The following is a 25,803-nucleotide window of genomic DNA, read 5'->3' on the forward strand; positions in this document are numbered from 1 at the left end:
GTTTGGGCCTCAGAGGAAAAATGAAATGAACTGTGGACAAGGAAGTGGCCCAAATACAAAAGCAGCCCAAATGCAGAGTTGCCCATCATAACTATTGTATAGATATGTACATGGTAAAAATGGCACTTTATTTTTTGTTTTATTGATAGTTGTAAATAGAAAATGATAGGTTAGTTACAAACAATAGATTATTAGCACTTTAGTCCCCAAAATTTTGTATAAAGGATAGGAGCATTGTACAGATTATGATCATCAATATTACAAGGAAAAATTTCCAATCTCAGTCTTTAAATTCTTTCATGGTATCAGAGCAGTGAAGTTCAATCCATTATAACAAAAATCAAAATCATACTAATTAAGTTCTAAATATACACCCAAAAAAAAAAATGGGTGATGAAACTACTATGGTTTCTACTGAAAATGTTTCAAAGAGTCTCAACTATGACTCTAATCACCCATATCATCTTTCTTCTTCAGATGGTCCTAGTATTAATCTCATCAATACCAACTTTGATCGTAGAAGCTTTCCAGGATGGAGAAGATCAATTCTCATAGCTTTATCTGCAAAGAAAAAGCTGGGGTTTATCAATGTTGTGTGCAAAAGTTCAGATCTGAATTTAGAGGAAGACTTACAATGGTCTTCTTGTAATGACATAGTAACTGCCTGGATTTTGAACTCCTTATCCAAAGAAATTGCTGATAGTGTGATGTATTTAAAATCAGCTAAGCAAATATGGGACAGTTTGCAACAAAGATTTGGAAAATCAGATGGAACAAAGTGTTGCACCTTATTTTTACCAAGGCTAAACAAAGCACAACTTATGGAGCTTTGAAATAGTTAATTATGTACAGAGTCGCCACCTAGGATTTAAGGTATACTAGGGTACCTATAAATTATTAATATATGCAGCTTAACATGGTCTACGAAAATAAGTGAGATTCTAGGTAAGGGTTCAAATTATTCCGAAGGGAAGGTGTTAGGCATCCTTCAGAATCCACAAATGTGGTTCCCGGCTGGACCAATTTAACTATACGAGGGATGTGTAAAAAGGCTTGATTATTATTTACAAAAATTAGTAGAATTTAGACTAAAGAATAACTAATATGACTATTCACATAAATAATCGTGCAATATGTATTTTATACATATGTGATATAATAATTATTTTTTAAAAAAAGTTATGTGCAACTTAGAAGCTTGGGTATGTGAAAAGGGTATAAGGAATGGACATGAAATTATTTTGCACTCAAGGTGAGTTAACTAATTTAACTAGCTAAGTATGTACGCCTAATCAATTAATTATGAGAGTACATTCTAAAGCCTAAATATTGAGGCAAATCACCCTATTTATTTACTTAAGTGTGCTAAGCTATTGAATTAAAACTCTAGCGAAACATGATAACTATAAGAATATTAGCTACGAAAATAATAACTGCCTAATATTGATTTGTCTAAAACACATAAAATTTAAATCACTTAAGCAGATCATAAATAAATACCATCAACCTGCACCCTAAAAAGTAAAGTTTCACTATATTTTATGCTTGTATAATTTAATAATGTAAAATATATATATATATATATATATATATATATATATATATATATATATATATATATATATATATATAAACAGAGAATTTAAGAAGCTATTTGAACTTCTTTTGAGTGTCATCTTCAAAAAGTAACTCCGGATACCTGCATGAGACTTAATAAAAATGTTTGTAAGAAAATAAATAACTATCGGATGAATTAAAGAAATAATGAATAAACTTATAATAAAAAAACCCTTCTTTGTACATGGAAGGCCTTGGAAATAGACGGAAATTTCTTCATCGGCCATTTGTGGGTTTAGTATTCGCCCAAATTAGTTAAAAAAAAAAAAAGGTGTAAAAATGTCAACAACAATCCTGGGCAACGAGAATGTTTAACACATGCATATTCACTATTATTAACATTAAGGAGCACTTCCCAGTTTATTAGCAATCAAATTTAACAAGCGAATTAACCAAATAGCCGCAAACATACATGTTATTTATAAAACAGAGCGAGCAAAATGCTACTACAACATTTAATAAGAAACTAAACATAATCATCAACCTAAGAATAAAATGCTCAAACTAACAAGCAAACAAGCAAAGAAATAAACAGATAACAATATAAGAATAAAACATGAGTAATAAACAATGGACGTTTTTATGCCAAATCTCCTTTATAAATTCGAGTAGCAAAAGCAGTTTACGAGCAAAAGTGTACAACAAAAGTTGTTCGGAATCAACGAACCACGACTAGAGCTTTACAAGCGACCTCGACCAGACATGAACTTGGACCAGAGCTCAGTTTTATACTACTCGACGACATCCTCGAATGGTATTTCGACGCTGCTGTTATTGGTCGTTTTGTGGTGTTTATGATCTGGCTTTGTATAGGTGTTGACGGGGTGAACCGATGGTTGTTTTGTGACTCGTTTCGCTGGGGCCGTTTTCTTGCTGGCTGCTCCGGTTCACCGGAGCAGCGAAGAAGACAAAAAAAAAAGTTGTTTTGGTGGCGTTATGGTGGTCAGAAAACAAAGGAGAAAAGCTAAGAGGAGAGAAGGCAGCGTTTTGGGAGAGAGAGAGAGATGACGTGGTGGGATCTGGTGGCGGTGATATGGCAGTTGTTGTGGTGGTGGTCGGCGGCTGTTGGAGAGAAGAGGGGGGGGGGGGGGGGGGGGAGAAAGAAAATGTTTAGGGTTTTTTGGGAGAGAAGAAGGGAAAAAAGAATCTGAAAATTAGTGTGTAGAAGATGAGAATTGAAATTAACCCCTCCCTTTTCTTTTATAATACAAAATGGACCCTTATTTTGTCCAAAGAATAAAAGAATGCACCCCCTTGTCCCCTTTACCTCTTTTAACTAATATGTAAAGATACATTAACCAATGGATCAAGACCCCAACCATGACCTCAAATGTCAACTTTTTTTAAAAAAAAAAAAAAAAGGTAACGAGACATTTACTTGATTAAATTTACTCTGCATTAAAAAATTAATTGTTCCAATTTTCTCTGCAATGTTAGGCTGTATTAAAATATAGTTAATTAATACATGTATAAATAATAACGTAAGTATAAAAAATATAAATATTAATGTGTAAGATATGAAAATGTATTGCTATAAAATTAAGAAACAATTATTAATTGCACAAAAAATGGTAGTATTACGCTGTACATGTGCAAAATAATGATTCTTGAAAAATGACAATAAATTGATAAAATTCCTAAAATAAGGAAAATCATCAATAAATTGTTGAAAAATGTAAAAAATGTGTAAAAAATGTATTTCGTGCTCTTTAACGAATCAGGGGCCCCTAAAAAGTTAATTTGAAGCACGTCGAGCCAAAATTAGGTGTCAACACAAAGTTGTACCATCTTCAAAAGGAACTGAGTACATCAGTGAAAGAAAACTCAAGCATATCTAGTTATTTCACAAAACTCAAGAAAATTTGGGATGAATTGGACTGCCTCAACTCTGATGTTATGTGCAGTTGTAATTGCACATGTGAAGGGAAGGCAAAGATAGCAAAATCAGTCCAGGATCAGAGGTTGATTCACTTTCTCATGGGTTTGAATGAGGTGTATACCCAGGCTAGAGGTAACATTCTGATGATAAATCAACTGCCTAGTATGGATATTGTCTATTCATTGTTGCTTCAAGATGAAAGCCAAAGGAAAGTGCACATGAGTGCTCAGGTATTTTCAGACTCATCTTCTTTCATGGTAACTAATCAGGGGAAATTCAACAACTATAAAGGATCAGGACAGTTCTCAAAAGTTCCAAGTTATCCTAGAACTGGAAACTACCTTCAACCAAGTTATCCTAGAACTGGAAACTACCCTCAAACTTATCCAAAAACCACAAACTACACCCAGAAATTCACCAACAAACCAAAAGGAAGAAAGAACACATATGACCCAAATGCAACTTGTACTTACTACATGAGGATTGGGCATTTAGTAGATAACTGTCATAGGCTACATGGGTTCCCAGATGATTTCCAGTTTAACCAAAGGAAGAATGCTCAAGTCACAGTCAAGGCTAAAGCAGGAGTAACTAATGAAGAAACAGGTGAAGTTGGTGATTCCCACACCACTCAGGATGGATTCAATTTCCACCATTTCAACAAAGAACAAAGAAATGAGTTGGAACAAATGTTCAAACAAATGCAGGTGTCTCATTCTTCAGTGTATTCAGGACCAAATACAAATGCAATAGCTGATACCATTCTCAAATATTCAGGAACATATTTCTCAGTTTTTAATTCTAATACTTGGATAATTGATTCAGGTGCCTCTGAGCACATGTGTTTTAACTCCGATTCTTTCAGTAGTCTTGTTGCGCTCCCTGTTCCTTTAAGTATAAGTTTGCCAAATTCATTCAGGTTACTTGTCGCTCATACAGGGAGTGTTCCTATTCTTCCTAATCTTACTCTTCAAAATGTCCTATATGTGCCAACTTTCAAATATAATTTACTTTCAGTAAATAGATTATATGTTCAGAATGGTTGTCACATGGTATTTACTATCAGTGGGTGCATTTTGCAGGACCTATTAATGAAGAGGGTAGAAGCTTTTGGTGAAGTTAGAGAGAGATTGTACCTATTACAACCTTCTATGTCTCAGTCTAGTTTTCAATCAAATGAAAGAGTAATTTCTTTTCAAGAAAGAAGTGATTCCAAGCTAGTTTCTAATTTAGTTTCCTTTCCAGTAGTTGGCAATGTTCTTACTGATGTAAATCTGTGTCATATGAGACTTGGTAAGTTGCCATTCTATGTAATGAAGCAACTCAGTTTTATCAAATTTCCTTCAGTTTTAGATTGTGTTTGTCATATTTGTCCTCAAGCTAAGCAAACTAGATCTCCTTTTCCTCTAAGTAAGATAAGAAATAAGAACGTTTTTTTATTTAATTCACATTGACACATGGGGACCTTATAAGCATCCTACATACAATGGTTTCAAATATTTTTTGACTATTGTGGATGATTACAGTAGAGGAACTTGGACATTTCTACTTAGCACTAAAGGAAATGCATTTTATGTACTCAAATGTTTCTTATCTATGGTAGAAAGGCAATTCAACAAGAAAGTGAAGCGTATAAGGTCTGATAATGCCTTGGAGTTAGGGACAGGATCAGAAGAAGCAATTTTCCTAGCTAATAAAGAAATTTTGCACCAAAAGAGCTGTGTTTCCACTCCCCAACAAAATGGGGTAGTGGAAAGAAAACACAGACATTTATTGGAAGTGGCAAGATCTTCCAATTTACCCATATCCTATTGGGGAGAATGTGTGTTGATACTCATTTAATCAATCTTTTTCCTTCAAAGGTTCTCAAAGGAAAGTGTCCTCATGAACTCTTGTTTGGGAAAATTCCTTCCTATAAATACCGTAAAGCTTTTGGCTGTTTGTGTTTTGTGTCTAATCTAACCCAAGGAAGAGGAAAATTTGCATGAAGGGCAACAAGATGTGTGCTACTAGGTTATCCTCAACATAAAAAAGGATACAAGGTTCTAGATCTTCAAACCAAGAAATTATTTGTGTCTAGAGATGTATGTTTTCATGAAACAGTTTTTCCTTTTTCCACCTCTCCTTCATCTTATACACCTTTATTCACACCTCCAGATATTACTACCTGTGAACCATCTCAGAATGAAACTATCAATTCCCCATCCAAACCTGATCCTAATCTCTCCATAAGAACCATCTTCTCCTATCAACTCTGACCCTAATACAACCTCTCCACACTCATTTTTAAATTCAAGCACCTATTTAGACTTATCCTCTCAAATTCCTTTATCAGTTCCTAAACACAGACAATCATCTAGAGTGAAACATCAACCTAAATATCTAAAGGATTTCATCTGTAATAGTGTAGTACTCACTGATTTTACAGACTCCTGTCTAGTTCAGCCATTCACACCACAATCCTCTAGCTTTAATGCCCTATCCCCACCTAACCAAAACATTCAATCCTCTAGCTTTAATGCCCTATCCCCACCTAACCAAAACATTCTCAAATCCATTTCTATGATCACTGAACTAGCTAGTTGTTCTGAGGCAAATTCTCACCCTGGGTGGCAAGCAGCTATGAATGATGAGATTCAAGCTTTACAACTAAATCACACCTGGGATATAGTTGAGTTGCCTTCTGGTAAGAGAGCCTTACCATGTAAATAGGTCTATAAGGTTAAGCATTTGGCTGATGGCTCTATTGAAAGACTGAAAGCTAGACTAGTGGTGAGAGGAGACATTCAACAACATGCAATTGATTTTAATGAGACATTTTCACCTGTTCTAAAAATGACTACAATCAGGTGTCTCTTAATTGTGGCTATCAAGAAGGATTGGAAATTTTCTCAATTAGATGTGCACAATGCATTCCTGCATGGTTTTTTGGAAGAAGAAGTATTCATGAAGTTTCCTCCAGGAATGACTCCTCTTTCTTCTAAGCATGTGTGTCTTCTACAAAGGTCTCTCTATGGCTTGAAACAAGCATCCGGACAGTGGTATTCTAGACTGTCTGGAGCACTAATTTTCAAGGGTTACACTGCATCTTTGGATGACTATTCATTGTTCTTTAAGAAATCAGGTAATCTTGTTTCAATCCTAGCAGTGTATGTTGATGATATATTGCTAACAGGGGATGACATCACAGAAATCTAAGACATCAAGTGTTTTCTTCACTCAGAGTTCAAAATTAAGGACCTAGGAGATATTCATTATTTTCTTGGTTTAGAAATTCTCCTGAGGAAGTTTGCTATGAAATTGCTAGAAGAGTTTAATTGTGAGCATTTGCCCAAGGAAACTTCCCCTTTAGATCCCTCTACAAAGTTATTTTCAAACATGGACAATCCTTTATTAGATCCTACACTATACAGGCATCTAATAGGAAAATTAAATTATCTTACCCATATACGTCCTGTTTTAGCTTTCCCTGTCCTCAAACTCAGCCAATTTATGCATCGCCCTTGTGAGTCTCATTTTCTTGCAGCCTTACGTGTGTTGAAATATCTTCAATTGGATCTAAGTCAAGGTATTCTTCCACCAAAAGTTTTGATCTTTTAGCTTATTGTGATGCCGATTGGGCATCTTGCTCCGATTCACGGAGATCCATCAGTGGTTTCTTTATTACACTTGGGGGATCTCCCATTTCTTGGAAATCGAAGAAACAGGCTTCGATCTCACTATCTTCTGTGGAATCGGAGTATCGTTCCATGCGTAAAGTAACGGCAGAACTTACATGGTTGGTGAGATTGTTTCAAGACCTCTCTTTGCTGGTTACTTCTCCAGTACCAATGTTCTCCGACAGCCAAGCCACGATTCATATTGCTCGAAACCCTGTGTTCCACGAACGAACGAAACACGTGGAACTTGACTGTCATTTTGTCAGACAACAATTCCTCGCCGGTCTTATTTCCCTTCAGTTCGTTCCATCGGCGACACAACTCGCCGATTTGTTTACCAAAGCACTTTCAGACCTTCTCATCGGGATATTCTCTCCAAGTTGGGCGTCATTTCACTCCCCTCCAACTTGAGGGGGGAGGGGGGTGTTGGTTTTAGTGATGACAATACGAAGAAGAATGAGGAACCACCATCATCTACTTCGTCTATGGTGGTTTCGATCAAAACACGAAAAAGAATTCTACAGTCTTCGTTGAAGTACAATGATGGTTTTGACCAAAAAGATTTTGGGCCTAAGATGGGTTATACAAGAAAACAAAAGGACTGTGCAAAGTTTGGGCCTCAGATGAAAAATGAAATGAACCGTGGACAAGGAAGTGACCCAAATACAAAAGTAGCCCAAATACATAGTTGCCCACCATAACTATTGTATAGATATGTACATGGTAAAAATGGCACTTTATTTTTTGTTATATGGATAGCTGTAAATAGAAAATGATAGGTTAGTTACAAACAACAGATTATTAGCACTTTAGATCCCAAAATTTCGTATAAAGGATAGGAGCATTGTACAGATTATGATCATCAATATTACAAGGAAAAATTTCCAATCTCAGTCTTTAAATTCTTTCATTTGTATCGAGAAAATATTTTCGTGTTTCAATTTTCAAATAGTTGTTCATTGCTTTGAGGTAGTCTGAGCGCAAATAGATGAAGTAAGAATGAGTCCTTCTTTCACATAAAACTAGCTTTTAAAGCATTTTTGGCAATTCTTCGAAGGTGTATGATCCTTCGTCATGTCATAATCGGATACTTCATATAAAATATTTAGTTATAATCGATATATTCTATTAAGTGCTAAGAAAGTTTTTAATCAAGCCATTGAGTGTTATTATCTTACAAACCAGTGGCGTAATAATTCTCCCAAACACTCCTCATAAAATGACTTACTCCGCATCCATCTAAAACACTAATGAAGCTTATGATGCCGACTTAATTATAGGAGGTGCGGAGGAGTTAATCGGATTCTAATGAAAATTGGAAAGAAGGGTTTTTCATGAGTCACATCTCACCAAACTCAGCCTTATTCAAAGGGCTAAAACTGGCATTCATTAAAAAAATTGTATTTAAAGTGGAAACAGATTCGGAGATATTGATAGATCAAATTTTCATCACCTTCACAAAATGCATCTTATTTACATTTGTTCAATGACTGCAGATTTCTTTATGCAGTGAACCGTCCTCTCTTACAACACAATTATAGACAAGCAAACATGGTGGCAAATTCTCAAGCTAACTATGGGAGAATCTAAGCTTTACATGGAGTAGCTGGATCAAACATTATTGTTTGGAACTACACTCCTTTACATGCTTTATTGAAATTTCGTAAAGATATTGACTGAATCATCACGATTAGTCCCTTTGTGCATTGAACCACCTTATAATCTTATTTTTAATTTAAGTCGCATTTCATTAGCTAAAAAGGGGAATATATTATTCATAGTTAATTAAAAAATGTAAGTGAGTCAATAATAACTAGTCTGACTACTTGCATTCAAAGTCTTGATACTACGATTCAGATAGCAATCAAAGATTACTAGATTGAGACTATCGATTTCCATAAATAAACCAAGATTGGACTTATAACTATCGGAGGCGAAGCCAGGATTTAAATTTTATGGGTTTCAAGGTTTAGGCAGGGGTTAGTTCAAGCGGTCCAGGGTGTTCAAAATTTTCTCTAGCATCCTAGGTTTGATTCCCATCGGCAACATTATTTTTTATCACTTTTCTAAAAAACTTAAATATACATATAATTTCTCAATGACGAAACATAAAAAAAATTTAAAAAAAATTAATGGATATATTAGATATATACTATTCTAGTTTTTTGATATAGGTTTTATGGTAAGGATTTATGAATTTTCATAAAGTATTTTATTATAGAAGATATCTACTAGGTAATGTTCATTTTTTTATTGTTTTTTCGAACCCTCTAAATGAAAATACTGAATTCACCGCTGGGTACAGGATACAAATATCAAGTGCATAACAGGGTTGTGAATTTAGCTGTTGGACAATTTAGTAGATTTCATAATACGAATACATGAATTGAACTAAAGCTATTAAATTCAGTGGAACCCGTAAGCAACCTTCTAGCTTAGCCCCACTCATAACACGAAACATCAAAGCCATGATGCAATCAGTTTCTGCAAAAACGGCCCAGCCTCTCTTATTATTTGCTGCTATCGACTTTTAACCAGTAGTAGTAGTAGATAACATGCAACCACCAAATCTAATTAATTCTAAGCAGAAAATTCTAAAATCAAATCTTAGAATTTCAGACAGCCAGCTATCTTTCTCTTGACTATACTAGCTAGAATTTGTTGCTATCTCTGGTTAGCAGTTAGACATTAATTGTAGGAATGTGGGGTCCTCACAATGTTGAAGAAAATGCTCAATCAAGCCACACTTTATTAGTCATATCAATATACTATCATGTAAGCATTTTAACAATTGGCTGGTACAACATGCAGTAAATTAAAGAAGCAATAGATTATTAGTATTTTTTTCCCCAAAAGCTAGAACAATCAAAACTAGAAATAGAAATTTTTCTCATCGACTTTCAGTGGAACATTTGTTTTATGAAACATGATTCTCCCACCTCATGCTCACTGAACCAGCTCACTGGAAAAATGTATGATGAGAAACAGGTTCCCGCTGAAATGCTGGGAAACTTCATAATTTTTCCGTGCGAAAACACTACTATTTATGTTTTTCTCACCAACATTCAGTGGGAAATAGCCACTGAATATTTTTCAGTAAGAAATGTAGTGAAAAAATAGAGATTTTTTAGTAGGGAATAAATACATACTAATTTACATATCTCTTAAATAAAAATAGCATAGGATGTGAGAAGCTGGACAAAAAAAAGAAGAAAGAAGAAGGTATTGGACAAAAAAGGAAGAAAAGGAAGCATAAATCAAAAAAGAAAAAAAAAATCAAAAACATATAATCCGATTTTTTAAGCAATAAAGTACTGTAGTATATTTATGTTAGAAGATAATGACAGTATGACAGGTTAATCTGGACTTCGGTACCAAATGAAATCAATACTTTGGCTAATTATTAGTATTTCCATTTCAAGAACTCGAATTAGTATAGAGACCAATTTTTCAACATTTTAGAACTTTATATACAAACCTGTTAGAGAGAAACTAATGATGAGAATTCTGCAGCCACGAATCAGACAAGCAATGTAACTTTTGGTTCTTAATTAATAAAAATGAGATATGCAACACGAGAACTTCATTATACCTCGAATCACCGATCCTACTACACTTCTCGTCCAAGCAAACAGCAAACAAGTAATATAATGTTTTCTAATAAAATCAACATTCGATTGGTAAGTCGAAGGTATTTTAGCAAAAATATCGAAGATATTTTAGAAAAAATATATTTAAGGATTAATAATAACACTAGTGTACTTATCCGCGCGAACAATGAGACTCTCTTTCTAACAACCGGATATTAAAAATAACATTATTGATGCAGTGACATTATTTTAAAAATCATTTTTTAAAATAACTTCCCGAATCCGTGCCAACTGCTTTCTGGTTTTCTTCTTCACATTAACTTCCTCAGCATCATACCAAGTCCTTGTACTCATCAAAACCAATGATATGTCCTTCAATCCTCAGATCCTTCTCTCAAAAAGCCATATATTACCTAAATGCTACGGAGTCGCCTATGTTAGAGAACACTTTGCACCCCAATATGAGATTTTCCAGCGTGAATTTGAATTTAGTCGGGGTCAATGTGGCACCGAATAGTAAATCAGTATATAATTTGCACGTCAGTTTTTTAAAAACATGAGAACTCATCAAGTAATAGAAGATTAAAAAATTAAGCATAAGCAAGTGAAAACAGAAAATTTCTAAATTGGTTATCCATAATGTTAACACTGAAGATGGGAAAGCATGAATGAACTTACAATGGGTTGGGTCATTTGAGGCCGTGGCTAAACTCTTTAGCAAATACCCTAAGCCCTCTAATACTTGGATGCGTGAATGGGAAAGAAGCCTAATGCCTGGTGAATGGTAAGAGTTGTAAGGATTTTTAATGGGATATATGAAAGTTTGTGTTATTCCATAAATGTGGAATATGAACAGGTCGTAACGTCGGTAACTATTAGGATTGGAAAAGTCTTCTATTCATAACCGGAACAGAATTACAATAGGAGGAGCAACTCTCACACTCAACTATTACAAAAAACCAATCCTAAACTGAATACTTATATCTCACTCAAGTGTTTTCCTTACTGTTTTTCTCTCTTGCTCTTGGTGATGCTACAAATGATAGAAGGCTTCCCTATTTATAGGGATGAAATGAACCTATTGATGTCATTTGTGACTCAAGCAAGCACTTGACAATTTGCCAAATACAAGGAAGATGTTTTCTTCCTTAAAACAAGGAATATGTTTTCTTCCTCAAAACAAGGGAAATGTTTTCTTCCTTGTTTTCTTCCTTAAAATGAGGGAGATGTTTCCTTCCTCAAATTATGGGATGGACCCAACAAATCTCCCCCTCCAGTCCCATACACCTGAAGGAGAGTACACTGCTTTTAGTTTGAGTGTATGCCGACAAGTTCTTTGCACAATTCGAACTTGTCTTTCGGTACCACCTTGGTCAGCATGTCTGCAGGGTTGTCGTTTGTGTTGATCTTGGAGAGCTTCAGTTCATGTTGCTCGACTACTTCTCTGAGCCAGTGATATCGAACGTCAATATGTTTTGTGCGTGAGTGGTACCTCGAGTTTTTGCTGAGATCCATAGCGCTTTGACTATCACAATGAATTGTGTATTCTTCTTGTCGGAAACCCAGTTCTTGAAGGAAACGTTTCAGCCACATAAGCTCCTTCCCAGCTTCAACTGCGGCAATGTATTCGGCTTCTGTGGTTGATAGTGCTACACACTTTTGTAACTTGGATTGCCATGACACAGCTCCCCCTGCAAATGTGAATATATAACTCGAAGTTGATTTCCCGCTATCATAATCTCTTGCCATGTCAGCATCAGTGTAACCTTCCAAAATCAGCTTAGCTCCCCCATAGCACAAACATAGTCTGGATGTACCCTTCAGGTACCGTAGTATCCCACTTGACAGCTTCCCAATGTTTTCTTCCTGGATTTGATAAGTATCTGCTCACAACACCGACAGCATGAGCAATGTCTGGCCTTGTGCACACCATTGCATACATCAAACTTCCAACTGCTGAAGAGTAAGGCACTGCTTTCATCTTCTTCTTTTCTTCTTCGGAAGAAGGACAACTTTCCTTGCTCAACTTGAAGTGATTTGCTGGTGGAGTACCAACAGGCTTGGTATTTTTCATGTTGAAACTTTTGATCACGCGTTCAACGTATTCCTCTTGTGACAAGAACAGCTTTTTTGCCTTTCGATCACGAATGATGTTCATGCCCAAGATATGTTGTGCAGGGCCTAAGTCTTTCATATCAAAGAACTTAGACAAATCTTTCTTCAAGTTGTTGATCATTGTTGCATCCTGGCCTACTATCAGCATATCATCCACATAGAGCAGAAGGATGATAAATTTTCCATCGAGAACTTCTTCAAGTACACACAATGATCTGCAGTTGTTCTTTTGTATTGATGTTTCAGCATGAATGAGTCGAGCTTTTTGTACCATTGCCTTGGGGCTTGTTTGAGACCGTAAAGACTCTTCCTTAACTTGCAAACGAGATGTTCTTTCTTTGGGATTCGGAAACCATCGGGCTGCTCCATGTATATTTCTTCCTCCAAATCACCATGCAGAAAAGTTGTTTTCACGTCCATCTGCTCAAGTTCAAGATCCATACTTGCCACCAATCCGAGAACCACTCGGATAGACATCATCTTCACAACCGGCGAAAAAATCTCGTCAAAGTCGATTCCTTCCTTCTGTTGGAAACCTTTGACTACGAGCCTTGCCTTGTACTTCACGATATTTCCGCTAGCATCTTTCTTGAGCTTGAAGACCCATTTGTTCTTCAAGGTCTTCTTTCCCGGAGGAAGTTTTACCAACTCATATGTTTGATTCTTTTGTAAAGAATTCATTTCTTCCTCCATGGCCTGTCGCCAATTGGATTTTTCACGATGATATTGAGCTTCTTGAAAGCTCTTTGGCTCCCCTTCGCTGGTAAGAAGGATCCATTCTGTTGGCGAGTATGACCTTTGAGGGATTAACCCTCGTGCAGAACGTCGAACTTGATTATTTCCAGCTGCGTCTTGGGGTGAAGTCTCCCCCTGCTCAAGAATTTCTTCGTTTTCATCATCATCAACATCTGCCGGATCAATGTTTTCTTGTTCATCTTGGACATTATCATGAAGTTCCTCGTTGTTGAGAGGAATGTGTGGTGATTCAGGGACATCATCTGGAGCATGATAACTTCGTTGCTTGTTGACTGTTGGAGCACACTCATGAAACTGGTTTTCATGGAACAAGACGTCTCTACTTCGAATCATTTTTTTCATTTCGGGATCCCACAGCTTGTATCCGAACTCTTGATATCCATAGCCGATAAAGATACACGGAGTTGATCTGAGATCAAGCTTCTGCCTCAACTCCTTGGATACATGCACAAATGCCTTGCACCCGAACACTTTCAAGTGAGAATATGAAATATCTTTCCCAGACCATATCTTTTCTGGAACTTCAAAGTTCAATGGGACTGAAGGTGACCTGTTTATAAGATAACAAGCTGTCAGAGCAGCTTCGCCCCAGAATGGCTTTGGCAGTTTAGCCATACTTGTCACACCCCAATGCCGATAGGGCGTGACGGGCACCCGACCCTTACTTAGAGCCGAGCGAACCCGCTGGATCTCGTTATACTCACAATCCTTAAGTCATGAACTGAAATGCATAGGGAAAGCTTTTAACAAAAACATTCTTTTTATCTTTCTCGAATCAAATAAAATTTGTAATCATATAAATCTGTAAAGTGATGCATAATGAATACATCGGCTTAGATAGCCGCATACAAGACTGGCAGGCTAAATACCTGACTCTGTCTGTAAAGTCTCTAACATAAATCATTATACCATGACATGGATAGTCTGACTCGGCAACACTCCGGAAAGAAATGGAGCTCGCCAATCCCGCTGGAACATCCTCTAGCAATGTCTTCTACTCATCTGTATGCACCTGCGTGGCATGAAACGCAGCGCCCACAAGAAGGGGCGTCAGTACGAATAATGTACTGAGTATGTAAGGCATGAGTAACAATATAACATAGATATGAAAAGTAACAAGGAATAAGAGATATAACCTGTACATCTGAATGCCTCGTAAGGCGGATATCATGCATGCTTAGCCTTTTAAAAAAAACATTTTCATACATATACATAGTAACATGCCCGGCCATTAAGGCACGGTGTCATATATATAATATCATGCCCGGCCATTAAGGCTCGGTGTTATCATCATTAGCCTGCGTCCAGGCCTCCCGCATCCGGGGCAATATCATAACATGCCCACTGCAGTGGTGTGCACATCTACGTGCCTTCCCGGCCGTCTATAGCGCGACGCGGTGTGAGAAAATATATACATATATATATATATATATAAAGCATGCATGAGAGTCAAATAAAAGCTATGAGTACATCGGAGTGACGTAAAGTCGGGAACCTCCGATTATATACTATGGAATAATCATCGTCGCTTTGTCTCACCTTGAAGGAAAAATTATTATAAGGTGAGATCAACCACAATAAGTAAAATTAAGAAAGGTCAAAAGATAGCTCAATATTCTCATATCGTCATTGAAATCATAAACTTGGAACCTTTGAACATAAAATCGTTCTCATCATAGTCATCATAACAATGTAAAGCTCATGTACATGGAAATCTCCATGAATGAAAAATTATCTCATAATAACATGAAATCCGTATGCCTTGGAGTTTGGATAAATAAATCTCTCATAATCATCATCATGGTTATCACAAGAAATTATTCATCTTTGCCATCATAAAAACTTTAAAAATCATGAATTTCTAACGTTCTTGGAAATGAAATTTTTTATGGGATTCATACATAGTTTGGTAGGAAAAGAATCATGCTTTTATAAATTCAAGAACCTCATAAGGATCACGAAATTCACAGGCTTCTAGCATTTGCGGGATCAATGATATTAGGGATACGACACAGAGATTTATAACGGAAAGATCATGCCTTTAGAAAGAAGGGGAGTAGCCTTAACATACCTGGAAGAAAATTCTCGACTTCTAACTTACTTCCCGTCTTGCACCTCTCTTAAGAATTATTCGTAGCCTCGTAATCTACATATATAACCATTCATAATATCATTAGAATCATCATCATACGCTCGTCTCAAAACTTTAATTAAAATCCTTTTAGATTCTGTCGAAATTCGAGCAGCATCTCCCCTGTTTATATGCCCAACCCGAATTCTCAATTCAACAACCAACACAACAATAACAATACCAGCATCAATACAATCATTTCCATACCAATATACTTCCTAAAACATCCCACACGATGTTTCCTAAATTTCTTAACTAACCCACTTGTAATACGACTATTCAATAATCTTTACTTTCGTAAGGAAGTTGAAATTAATACTAAGAACATCAATAACAACATCCCCAACATCCTACAAGATAAATATAGGTATTTGCATCCAAATTTCTCTTCAACCCTCAATCCATGGATCAAAAACATCAACACAACAACTAAAACTTTTATTTCTTGCAAATATTCTTTAATCCATGTTGATAAAGAAAGAAATTTAATGATTCATACCTTGTATTTACCAAAGTAACAAGATCTTCAATTTTCACTTGCTCCCAAGCTCTTCCAACTCCAAAATGAAATCATAATCGTGTCTACGCGTTGCCCGGACTTCGATTGGTATTTCGTAGCTTGAAATTTTGCTCAAAATCTCACTTTTAGGTGGTTTAAGAGCCCCTTTTCTTGGCTGAATTTTCTGGAAATTTTCAGAGCATTTTGGATGATGAAAAATGGGGTTTTGACCCCTTTTATAATAAGTTGGGTCGGTACTGTACTGTAGTTGTGCTGTTTCTGCGCGACAGTTCAGTTTGTAACGTCTATAATTCTCTACTCCGAGGTCCTATCAACGAGAAGTTTGTTGCATAACAAACTAGACTCGACGAACTTAATTTTAGGCTTTTGAAACGTCTTAAATCTCCAACTATACATGGAGATATACCCCTCCAAAGTTGACTGAAAATCTTTCCAGCATTTCTCAAATTTTCGTCGAACTTATTTTCTTCAATTCGCTCAATCTCGAAATATTCCGAAACTCTCCATACATGATATTTATCACTTATTATACTAATAATGGCCATGTTCTCGTGTTTCAAAGTACTCTTTCCCGATTACGGCTTACGAGATCGTAACCATCCTTTATTTAAGAAATATACTTAATAATGTCTCGTTCCTCATACTCCAAAGTTATTTTACCTAGTCGTAACTCGACATACTTACATTCAAATTTAACTAGTGCTTCTCCGAGGTACGGGGTGTAACATTCTCCCACCCTTTAAAAACATTCGTCCTCGAATGTTGAGGCAGAGTTCGTTCCGAAATAGATGTCAATGTTTTTTACCCGCATTTGTCGGTTATTACTTTACTTACTTGCAGTCTTACTTGCTCGTTAAAACTGAACTTATCCAAACTATGCTATCCATTCTTCTTCTCTTGTGGCCAAAATTTACGCCTGTACCCAAGGTCATCCCTTTTTCTTATTACTTGTCTGTCCACTAACTGTCCATGCTTTATCGCTTTCATTGTCTCTTCAGCTTTCGTTGTTTACATTCTTGTATGCCCTTTCATGTCGTACTTATACATACCTTTATCCAATTTTGATCTCCTCTTCTTTTTATTAAGGAATTTTTGTTCTCTTCGATCTTCACGCATCTTTCTTACGTTTTACAGATATCCCAGGCCTCTGTCTTCTTGGATTTTAAGTATTCTTATTCTTCCTTCCTTAAAATAACCTCGAGAATGGTCATATTATAGCATCCTTTGCTTTCTATAGCAGTCGAATTCATCTGCGGTACTTTATCTTTCAACTGATTTAATACCGAAATGTCCCGCTTAATTTCTCTATCCGTCAATTGGACTTCTGGGCCTTGGCTAACTAATGGAAATTCTTGTACTTATATCAAAGACATCTCAACCCTCTTATTTAATGATTCATTTCCATCAATTTACTCTTAAAGTTTCTGATCCTTAGTTCGCCTAATAAATTAGGGGTGAATTCAGAAGTTCGTCAAAAAATAACCAAGATTCCTAGTCATGTAGCGAATTCGGATCTTTTCATTCTTGCTTTTGTCTGTAACCTTCATTTGTCCCTTTTCCAATAAGAGTCATCATATTGCTTGCTTCACGTGGTTTCATTGTCACCCGATTGATCTAATCAAATGCGATATCCTTTGGTCATTACCTTTGAGTCTCTCTTTCTACCTTTAACCTTTGCCGGATTATCACTTAATAAGTCTTTCCCCTAGTTTGACGCGATTGTCTGTCATTTCGATTTTATCAGTCAAGCGAACCTCTTAATTCCTTAAATGTCCATCTCCTTTAGTTATATCCTTGGATTCTTTTCCTGTGATCTTGTTGTCACCTACTTCCACGACTTCACCTTCCGTTGGCTTAGTTCCTTTATTTCGCATCCCTTTATTTGTCTACTAATTGGCCATTTCCTTATTTAGCTGCGGTACTTTTCCTTGCTTGCTTCTCTAGTGCTACTTCCGATTAGGCTCTTGGTATTAATCGATTTTACATGCGTATCATCTCATCTCCTTTTTAATTGTGGACTCCTCACTACCTTGCTTTGTCATCATAGTTCCACCTATGGTAACACCCAAATGGTTTGTCATAGCATTTCCTTGATAATGGCTTATTATTCTAATTAATTACTTTACTTCAGATTACTCATCCAATGCGTCAAAAATACTATAGCCAAGGGATCCATATTCAAATGGGACTCCATTCGACCCATATAACAATTCTCAGCACCATCCCTTATACTCTTGTATACAACATTTGTTCGTCATCATTGTTGTCCCTCATAACAAGATTATACTTACAACATACTAATCCACTATTCAAAATATTTTTCAAATCCTTGTTTGAATCTTTTCTCCAATTTCTTCTCCCCCAATCTGAACGTCATTACCAAATAACTCATAAGCCAGAGAATATAATAAAATCTTGCTTAATCATATCTTCCTTTCAATACGAATGTGCTTCCCTCTTTGAGTCCTTGGCTCTCCTACACCAGCGGTTACTTTAAACTTAACTAGCTTCTATTACTCTTCAAATATTTATTGTCGTCTCCATACCGTTTACTAGCCATTTTATCAGGACGATTATTTATATGGTCCTATGACATATACTCTCACGATTGGATATAAACGGTGACTTATAATTTCCCGACACAGGAGATATTTCCAAATCTCCGGTACTACTACTGTCATGCTATCCATAAGCATACTGCCTTTCTTTCTTTTGACGATCAATGATATTCCTATAAATATTCCTCTTTTAAAACTCTCATCTCTTCCAACGCCGCGATTTTGATTTTTTTTTTCTATAGTAATTCCCATATGTCCTGATACTTATCCTTGATCACTTGTAGGCATTCTCATTTCCTGCGTTACTTTTTTTTGGGGTACATCTACTGCATATTTACTTGTAACAAAATATTTCTCGGGTACGAGTGTTTTTAATCATAGCCTGGGACACAACGTATTATTTTCGACAAAAACTTATTTCTTTCGATTTGCTAAACCTTCATTATCTTATCATGCCTCCTTTTCCCCGTATGTCTCACAATATACTTGCATTTAGTCCATTGCCACTTTTCTTTAGCGCATCCTCGTTGTATTATTTCATCTCGAATTTCGACTTCTTCAAGCCAGTATATTTCCTTCTCTTATACTTGGGAATATTCTAATTCGTCTAAGGATGTTCTCATATACCAGTAACATTCAAGTATTGACCGTCTTTGGTAGTCAATTGGCCGACCCTAGCGATCCTTCAACTCCTCTAGTCCAAATAATGTATGAGCTACTTTCATCGCATGGTTTGACTTATTTCTCTTTTGCTAATTTAATTCTTGTATCAAGTCGAATGTCCACACATTTTGGACACAATTCAAATCACTTCCTTCTTTCACGTCTAATAGTCCCTTAGGTTAATGAATCCATGATGACATTAGAATTCGTTAGGCTCTTTATAAAATGCCTGACTATATCGTGCTCCTTCAGTCGTTAAAAGGGTGCATTACATTTATTCATACGTATGTACCATTATTGGTCTAGTCCAAAAAAAAAAAATTAACTGCGCAGGGTTCCGCTTTTCTTCCGCGATGCGGAAGAAAAGCACAACTTTCTGGGAGCTTCCGCTTTCCTTCCGCGATGCAGACGGAAAGCGCAACTTCCTTCTGTGCAGAGTTTCGCTTTTTTTCCGCGATGCGGATGAAAAGCGGGAAGTTTTGAAGCCTTCCGCTTTCCTTCCGCGATGCGGACGGAAAGCGCAATTCCCTGAAGCTTTCTGCGCAAAACTCTATTTTCTTCCGTAAAGATGTTCTGAGGCTGATTTTTGAATGAGAAAATTATGGATCTGATTCTTGGCCTTTCGAGTAACACAAGATCATAACCTCTGAATTGCTTATGAAATTCGTATCGAATCCAAAGGAATAATCGATGGTGAGTAGAGTAAATTTCAAGAATCGATCAAATGACAAGGCATTAAGATTCGAAATATATGGCATGGGAATGGACTGGATTGGTTATGGAACGCTCATGTTCATGTTCTAGCCCAGTTTATGCCAAAGAAGGGGGAGGGGAAAAACGAATACCTTACATACCTTGCAATCAAGTTTGTCCTTCACCCGAGCTGTTATGTATCGAGGAACATATCATTAATCATACTTTCATCACATTTTCATCAACTTATAAACACTCTTAGACGTCCTTTTCTTTCTTTCTTCGTTCATTTCTTATTCCTCTTTACGATAGCATAGCTTGCTCGTATGTATGTTTATTTCTCGTATTTTCATCTTGAAGGCCCTCCTAGATTTCCTTTGCTCTTAAAGGGGCTCCTTTCCCGCTTGCCACTTAACAATATCTACTTAGTAGTTTTGTATATCCTTCCACAAGGAGTACAAACCCATCTTAATCTCGTATTTATTTATATATACTTCTAAATGGAACTTTCCCGTACTCGTTAACTTCCTTCTCATCTCAATATATCTTTGTTATCACTTACTAACCATTCGAATCTATAAACCGTAATACTGCATTTAAGTTCCTGGTATCAACTTTCTTTATGTTTCCAATAAGTCCCATAACCGTTCCTTCAATGAACGGCTAATGACCACACTTTCATTTTACTCTTTCTCTGTTGGCATGCAAACAATTCAATTTGCAAAAATTTCGACAGAGTTTCCTCTATAATTCTTACTACCTCATTCCTGCACACAGCCTAGAAAACACATTCAATGCCCCACAGAGCAATCACAAATACCCATAATATCTTGCTCAAGTCCTTACATCAACATCTATCCATATTAATAAAATAGGATACATACCTTCCAAATGAACAACTTCAATACGAAGCAATTCTCCCATAGCGGCATAATCAACCGCTTATCCATGATCAAAGCATTCGGTTAGAATCTGAGATGTCTTATCCTATGATTTAGTTCTATGGCACGATCTAAGATAAGAAAGAAGGTCAATAGTTCCTAAATTCCCTGCAGCCTCTTGTTTATAAGTGTGGCGCGCTTCACACCCATAAACAAGACTCTACTGGACACGACTTTGCAAACAACCCCTAGGACGAACCGCTCTGATACCAACTTGTCACACCCCAATGCCGATAGGGAGTGACGGGCACCCGACCCTTACTTAGAGCCGACCGAACCCGCTGGATCTCGTTATACTCACAATCCTTAAGTCATGAACTGAAATGCATAGGGAAAGCTTTTAACAAAAACATTCTTTTTATCTTTCTCGAATCAAATAAAATTTGTAATCATATAAATCTGTAAAGTGATGCATAATGAATACATCGGCTTAGATAGCCGCATACAAGACTGGCAGGCTAAATACGTGACTCTGTCTGCAAAGTCTCTAACATAAATCATTATACCATGACATGGATAGTCTGACTCGGCAACACTCCGGAAAGAAATGGAGCTCGCCAATCCCGCTGGAACATCGTCTAGCAATGTCTTCTACTCATTTGTATGCACCTGCGTGGCATGAAACGCAGCGCCCACAAGAAGGGGCGTCAGTACGAATAATGTACTGAGTACGTAAGGCATGAGTAACAATATAACATAGATATGAAAAGTAACAAGGAATAAGAGATATAACCTGTACATCTGAAAGCCTCGTAAGGCGGATATCATGCATGCTTAGCCTTTTAAAAAAAAACATTTTCATACATATACATAGTAACATGCCCGGCCATTAAGGCGTGGTGTCATATATATAATATCATGCCCGGCCATTAAGGCTCGGTGTTATCATCATTAGCCTGCGTTCAGGCCTCCCGCGTCCGGGGCAATATCATAACATGCCCGCTGCAGTGGTGTGCACATCTACGTGCCTGCCCGGCCGACTATAGCGCGGCGCGGTGTGAGAAAATACATACATATATATATAAAGCATGCATGAGAGTCAAATAAAAGCTATGAGTACATCGGAGTGACGTAAGGTCGGGAACCTCCGATTATATACTATGGAATAATCATCGTCGCTTTGTCTCACCTTGAAAGAAAAATTATTATAAGGTGAGATCAACCACAATGAGTAAAATTAAGAAAGGTCAAAAGATAGCTCAATATTCTCATATCGTCATTGAAATCATAAACTTGGAACCTTTGAACATAAAATCGTTCTCATCATAGTCATCATAACAATGTAAAGCTCATGTACATGGAAATCTCCATGAATGAAAAATTATCTCATAATAACATGAAATCTGTATGCCTTGGAGTTTGGATAAATAAATCTCTCATAATCATCATCATGGTTATCATAAGAAATTATTCATCTTTGCCATCATAAAAACTTTAAAATTCATGAATTTCTAACGTTCTTGGAAATGAAATTTTTTATGGGATTCATACATAGTTTGGTAGGAAAAGAATCATGCTTTTATAAATTCAAGAACCTCATAAGGATCACGAAATTCGCAGGCTTCTAGCATTTGCGGGATCAATGATATTAGGGATACGACACAGAGATTTATAACGGAAAGATCATGCCTTTAGAAAGAAGGGGAGTAGCCTTAACATACCTGGAAGAAAATTCTCGACTTCTAACTTACTTCCCGTCTTGCACCTCTCTTAAGAATTATTCGTAGCCTCGTAATCTACATATATAACCATTCATAATATCATTAGAATCATCATCATACGCTCGTCTCGAAACTTTAATTAAAATCCTTTTAGATTCTGTCGAAATTCGGGCAGCATCTCCCCTGTTTATATGCCCAACCCGAATTCTCAATTCAACAACCAACACAACAATAACAATATCAGCATCAATACAATCATTTCCATACCAATATACTTCCTAAAACATCCCACACGATGTTTCCTAAATTTCTTAACTAACCCACTTGTAATACGACTATTCAATAATCTTTACTTTCGTAAGGAAGTTGAAATTAATACTAAGAACATCAATAACAACATCCCTAACATCCTACAAGATAAATATAGGTATTTCCATCCAAATTTCTCTTCAACCCTCAATCCATGGATCAAAAACATCACCACAACAACTAAAACTTTTATTTCTTGCAAATATTCCTTAATCCATGTTGATAAAGAAAGAAATTTAATGATTCATACCTTGTATTTACCAAAGTAACAAGATCTTCAATTTTCACTTGCTCCCAAGCTCTTCCAACTCCAAAATGAAATCATAATCGCGTCTACGCGTTGCCCGGACTTCGATTGGTATTTCGTAGCTTGAAATTTTGCTCAAAATCTCACTTTTAGGTGGTTTAAGAGCCCCTTTTCTTGGCTGAATTTTCTGGAAATTTTCAGAGCATTTTGGATGATGAAAAATGGGGTTGTGACCCCTTTTATAATAAGTTGGGTCGGTACTGTACTGTAGCAGTGCTGTTTCTGCGCGACAGTTCAGTTTGTAACGTCTATAATTCTCTACTCCGAGGTCCTATCAACGAGCAGTTTGTTGCATAACAAACTAGACTCGACGAACTTCATTTTAGGATTTTGAAACGTCTTAAAACTCCAAATATACATGGAGATATACCCCTCCAAAGTTGACTGAAAATATTTCCAGCATTTCTCAAATTTTCGTCGAACTTATTTTCTTCAATTCGCTCAATCTCGAAATATTCTGAAACTCTCCATACATGATATTTATCACTTATTATACTAATAATGGCCATGTTCTCGTGTTTCAAATACTCTTTCCCGATTACGGCTTACGAGATCGTAATCATCCTTTATTTAAGCAATATACTTAATAATGTCTCGTTCCTCATACTCCAAAGTTATTTTACCTAGTCGTCACTCGACATACTTACATTCAAATTTAACTAGTGCTTCTCCGAGGTACGGGGTGTAACAATACTGAGCATGCATCGGACTTTCTCAACAATAGTGCGGTTCATTCTTTCAGCTACATCGTTATGTTGTGGTGTTCGTGGCACCGTTTTCTCATGTCTGATCCCATGTTTAGCACAATATGCCAAAAACTCTCGGGAAGTGTACTCGCCTCCATTGTCGGATCGGAGGCATATCAGCTTCTTTCCAGTCTCCCTTTCTACCATAGCATGGAATGTCTTGAAACGATCAAATACTTGATCCTTCGATTTGAGACAATAATCCCAAACCTTCTGTGATGCATCGTCGATGAATGTCACGAAGTATTTGCTACCACCAAGAGATTCTTCTTCAATGGGTCCACACACGTCAGAGTGGACAAGGCTCAGCAACTCGGAACGATTCTTTCTGGTGGAACTGAAAGAAACTCTATGTTGTTTCCCAAATAAACAATGATCACAGGGATCCAAAGTTACGTCTTTATCTATTGAGATGGCTTCTTTCTTTGCAAGAGTCATCAATCCCTTCAGACTCATGTGGCCCAATCGTCTATGCCACAAGTTTGGTGATGTCTCTTCTTCAACTGCATTGAGACTCGGTCGATACAACTTTACATTGGTGTTGTAAAGACTACCACAAATATGTCCTCTAGCAATAACCATAGAGCCTTTGGACAGCTTCCACGTACCATCCTTGAACAGATTTCCATACCCCTGTCGATCCAGAGCTACTCCTGAGATCAGATTCAATCTCAGATCCGGAACATGACGAACCTCTTTCAACACAAGTGAGCTTCCATTGCTGGTTTTTATATGCACATCACCAATGCCAATAATGCTCGAGAAACTAGTGTTGCACATCTTCACAGCGTCGTGGTCTCCAGATTTATAAGTACTGAACAAATCCCGGTGTGGAGTGGCATGGAATGATGCAGCAGTATCAATCACCCACTCAATATCATTTGTGCCCACGTGTAGGCATGCTTCCTCTCCGCATGTAACAAGTGCAATTTCTGGTGACACGGTGACCATGGTCTCACCATCTTCCTTGCTCGAACTCTGGTTAGTTTGAGGCTGCTCCCGTTTAAGCTTTCGACACTCCACCTTCTTGTGGCCATAGTTGCCACAATAGTTACAATAGCCCTCGAACCAAGTGTTAGTATCAACGGACTTTCCCCGCTCTCGTGATCTCCCTCGAACTTGAGATCTTCCTCTACTTTGACCTCGACCTCTACCTTTGCCTCGGCCTCTACCTCTACCTCCGCTTTTACCTCCATTGCGTCCACTATTTTCAGAAACAAGGGCATATGATTGATCTACCCCGGCTTCTTTTCTTCGCGATTCCTCGTTTATAAGGCGTCTGTGACCATCTGCATGGTCACCTTACCATTGGGGGCGGAATTAGTGAGAGTGACGACAAGAGTCTCCCAGCTATCAGGTAGAGAACTTAGGAGCAAGATTGCTTGCTCCTCATCTTTGAGAACCCATTCGGCTGCACTTAGCTGGTTCACGAGATCTTGGAACTGACTTGTGTGTTCTTTGACAGAGGTACCGCTACGTAGCTTGTGATTTACCAATCGCCTCATCAACAATGTTTTATTTCGAGCTGTTTTTGCTTGGTACATGCTCCCAAGCTTTTCCCAAAGTTTGTAAGCACTCGTTTCCTGCGCGACATGATGGAATACACTATGGTCAATCCACTGTCGAATTTGTGCGACCGTTTTCCTATTCATTCTTGC

The 25,803-nt window shown here is 37.1% G+C and overlaps 1 protein-coding gene across 1 annotated transcript; it reads left to right on the forward strand.

The window, feature by feature from the left end:
- Nucleotides 1-386: 386 nt before the first annotated feature.
- On the forward strand, nt 387-6,208 carry LOC132639235 (uncharacterized). The gene is made up of 5 exons (XM_060355700.1): nt 387-709; nt 3,522-4,789; nt 5,100-5,242; nt 5,359-5,434; nt 5,925-6,208. The coding sequence occupies exons 1-5, from the start codon at nt 387-389 to the stop codon at nt 6,206-6,208; spliced, it is 2,094 nt and encodes a 697-aa protein (XP_060211683.1).
- The last annotated feature ends 19,595 nt before the right edge of the window (nt 6,209-25,803 follow it).

The sequence above is a fragment of the Lycium barbarum genome, chromosome 5, assembly GCF_019175385.1.
Source record: "Lycium barbarum isolate Lr01 chromosome 5, ASM1917538v2, whole genome shotgun sequence".
Taxonomy (NCBI): Eukaryota; Viridiplantae; Streptophyta; class Magnoliopsida; order Solanales; family Solanaceae; genus Lycium; species Lycium barbarum.

Coding starts and splice junctions, on each gene's coding strand:
- LOC132639235 (XM_060355700.1), top strand. CDS start 387: ATGGGTGATGAAACTACTATGGTTTCTACTGAAAATGTTTCAAAGAGT. Junction 4,790..5,099: donor TCTGTGTCATATGAGACTTG/GTAAGTTGCCAT, acceptor TATCTATGGTAG/AAAGGCAATTCAACAAGAAA. Junction 5,435..5,924: donor ATACCGTAAAGCTTTTGGCT/GTTTGTGTTTTG, acceptor CTGATTTTACAG/ACTCCTGTCTAGTTCAGCCA.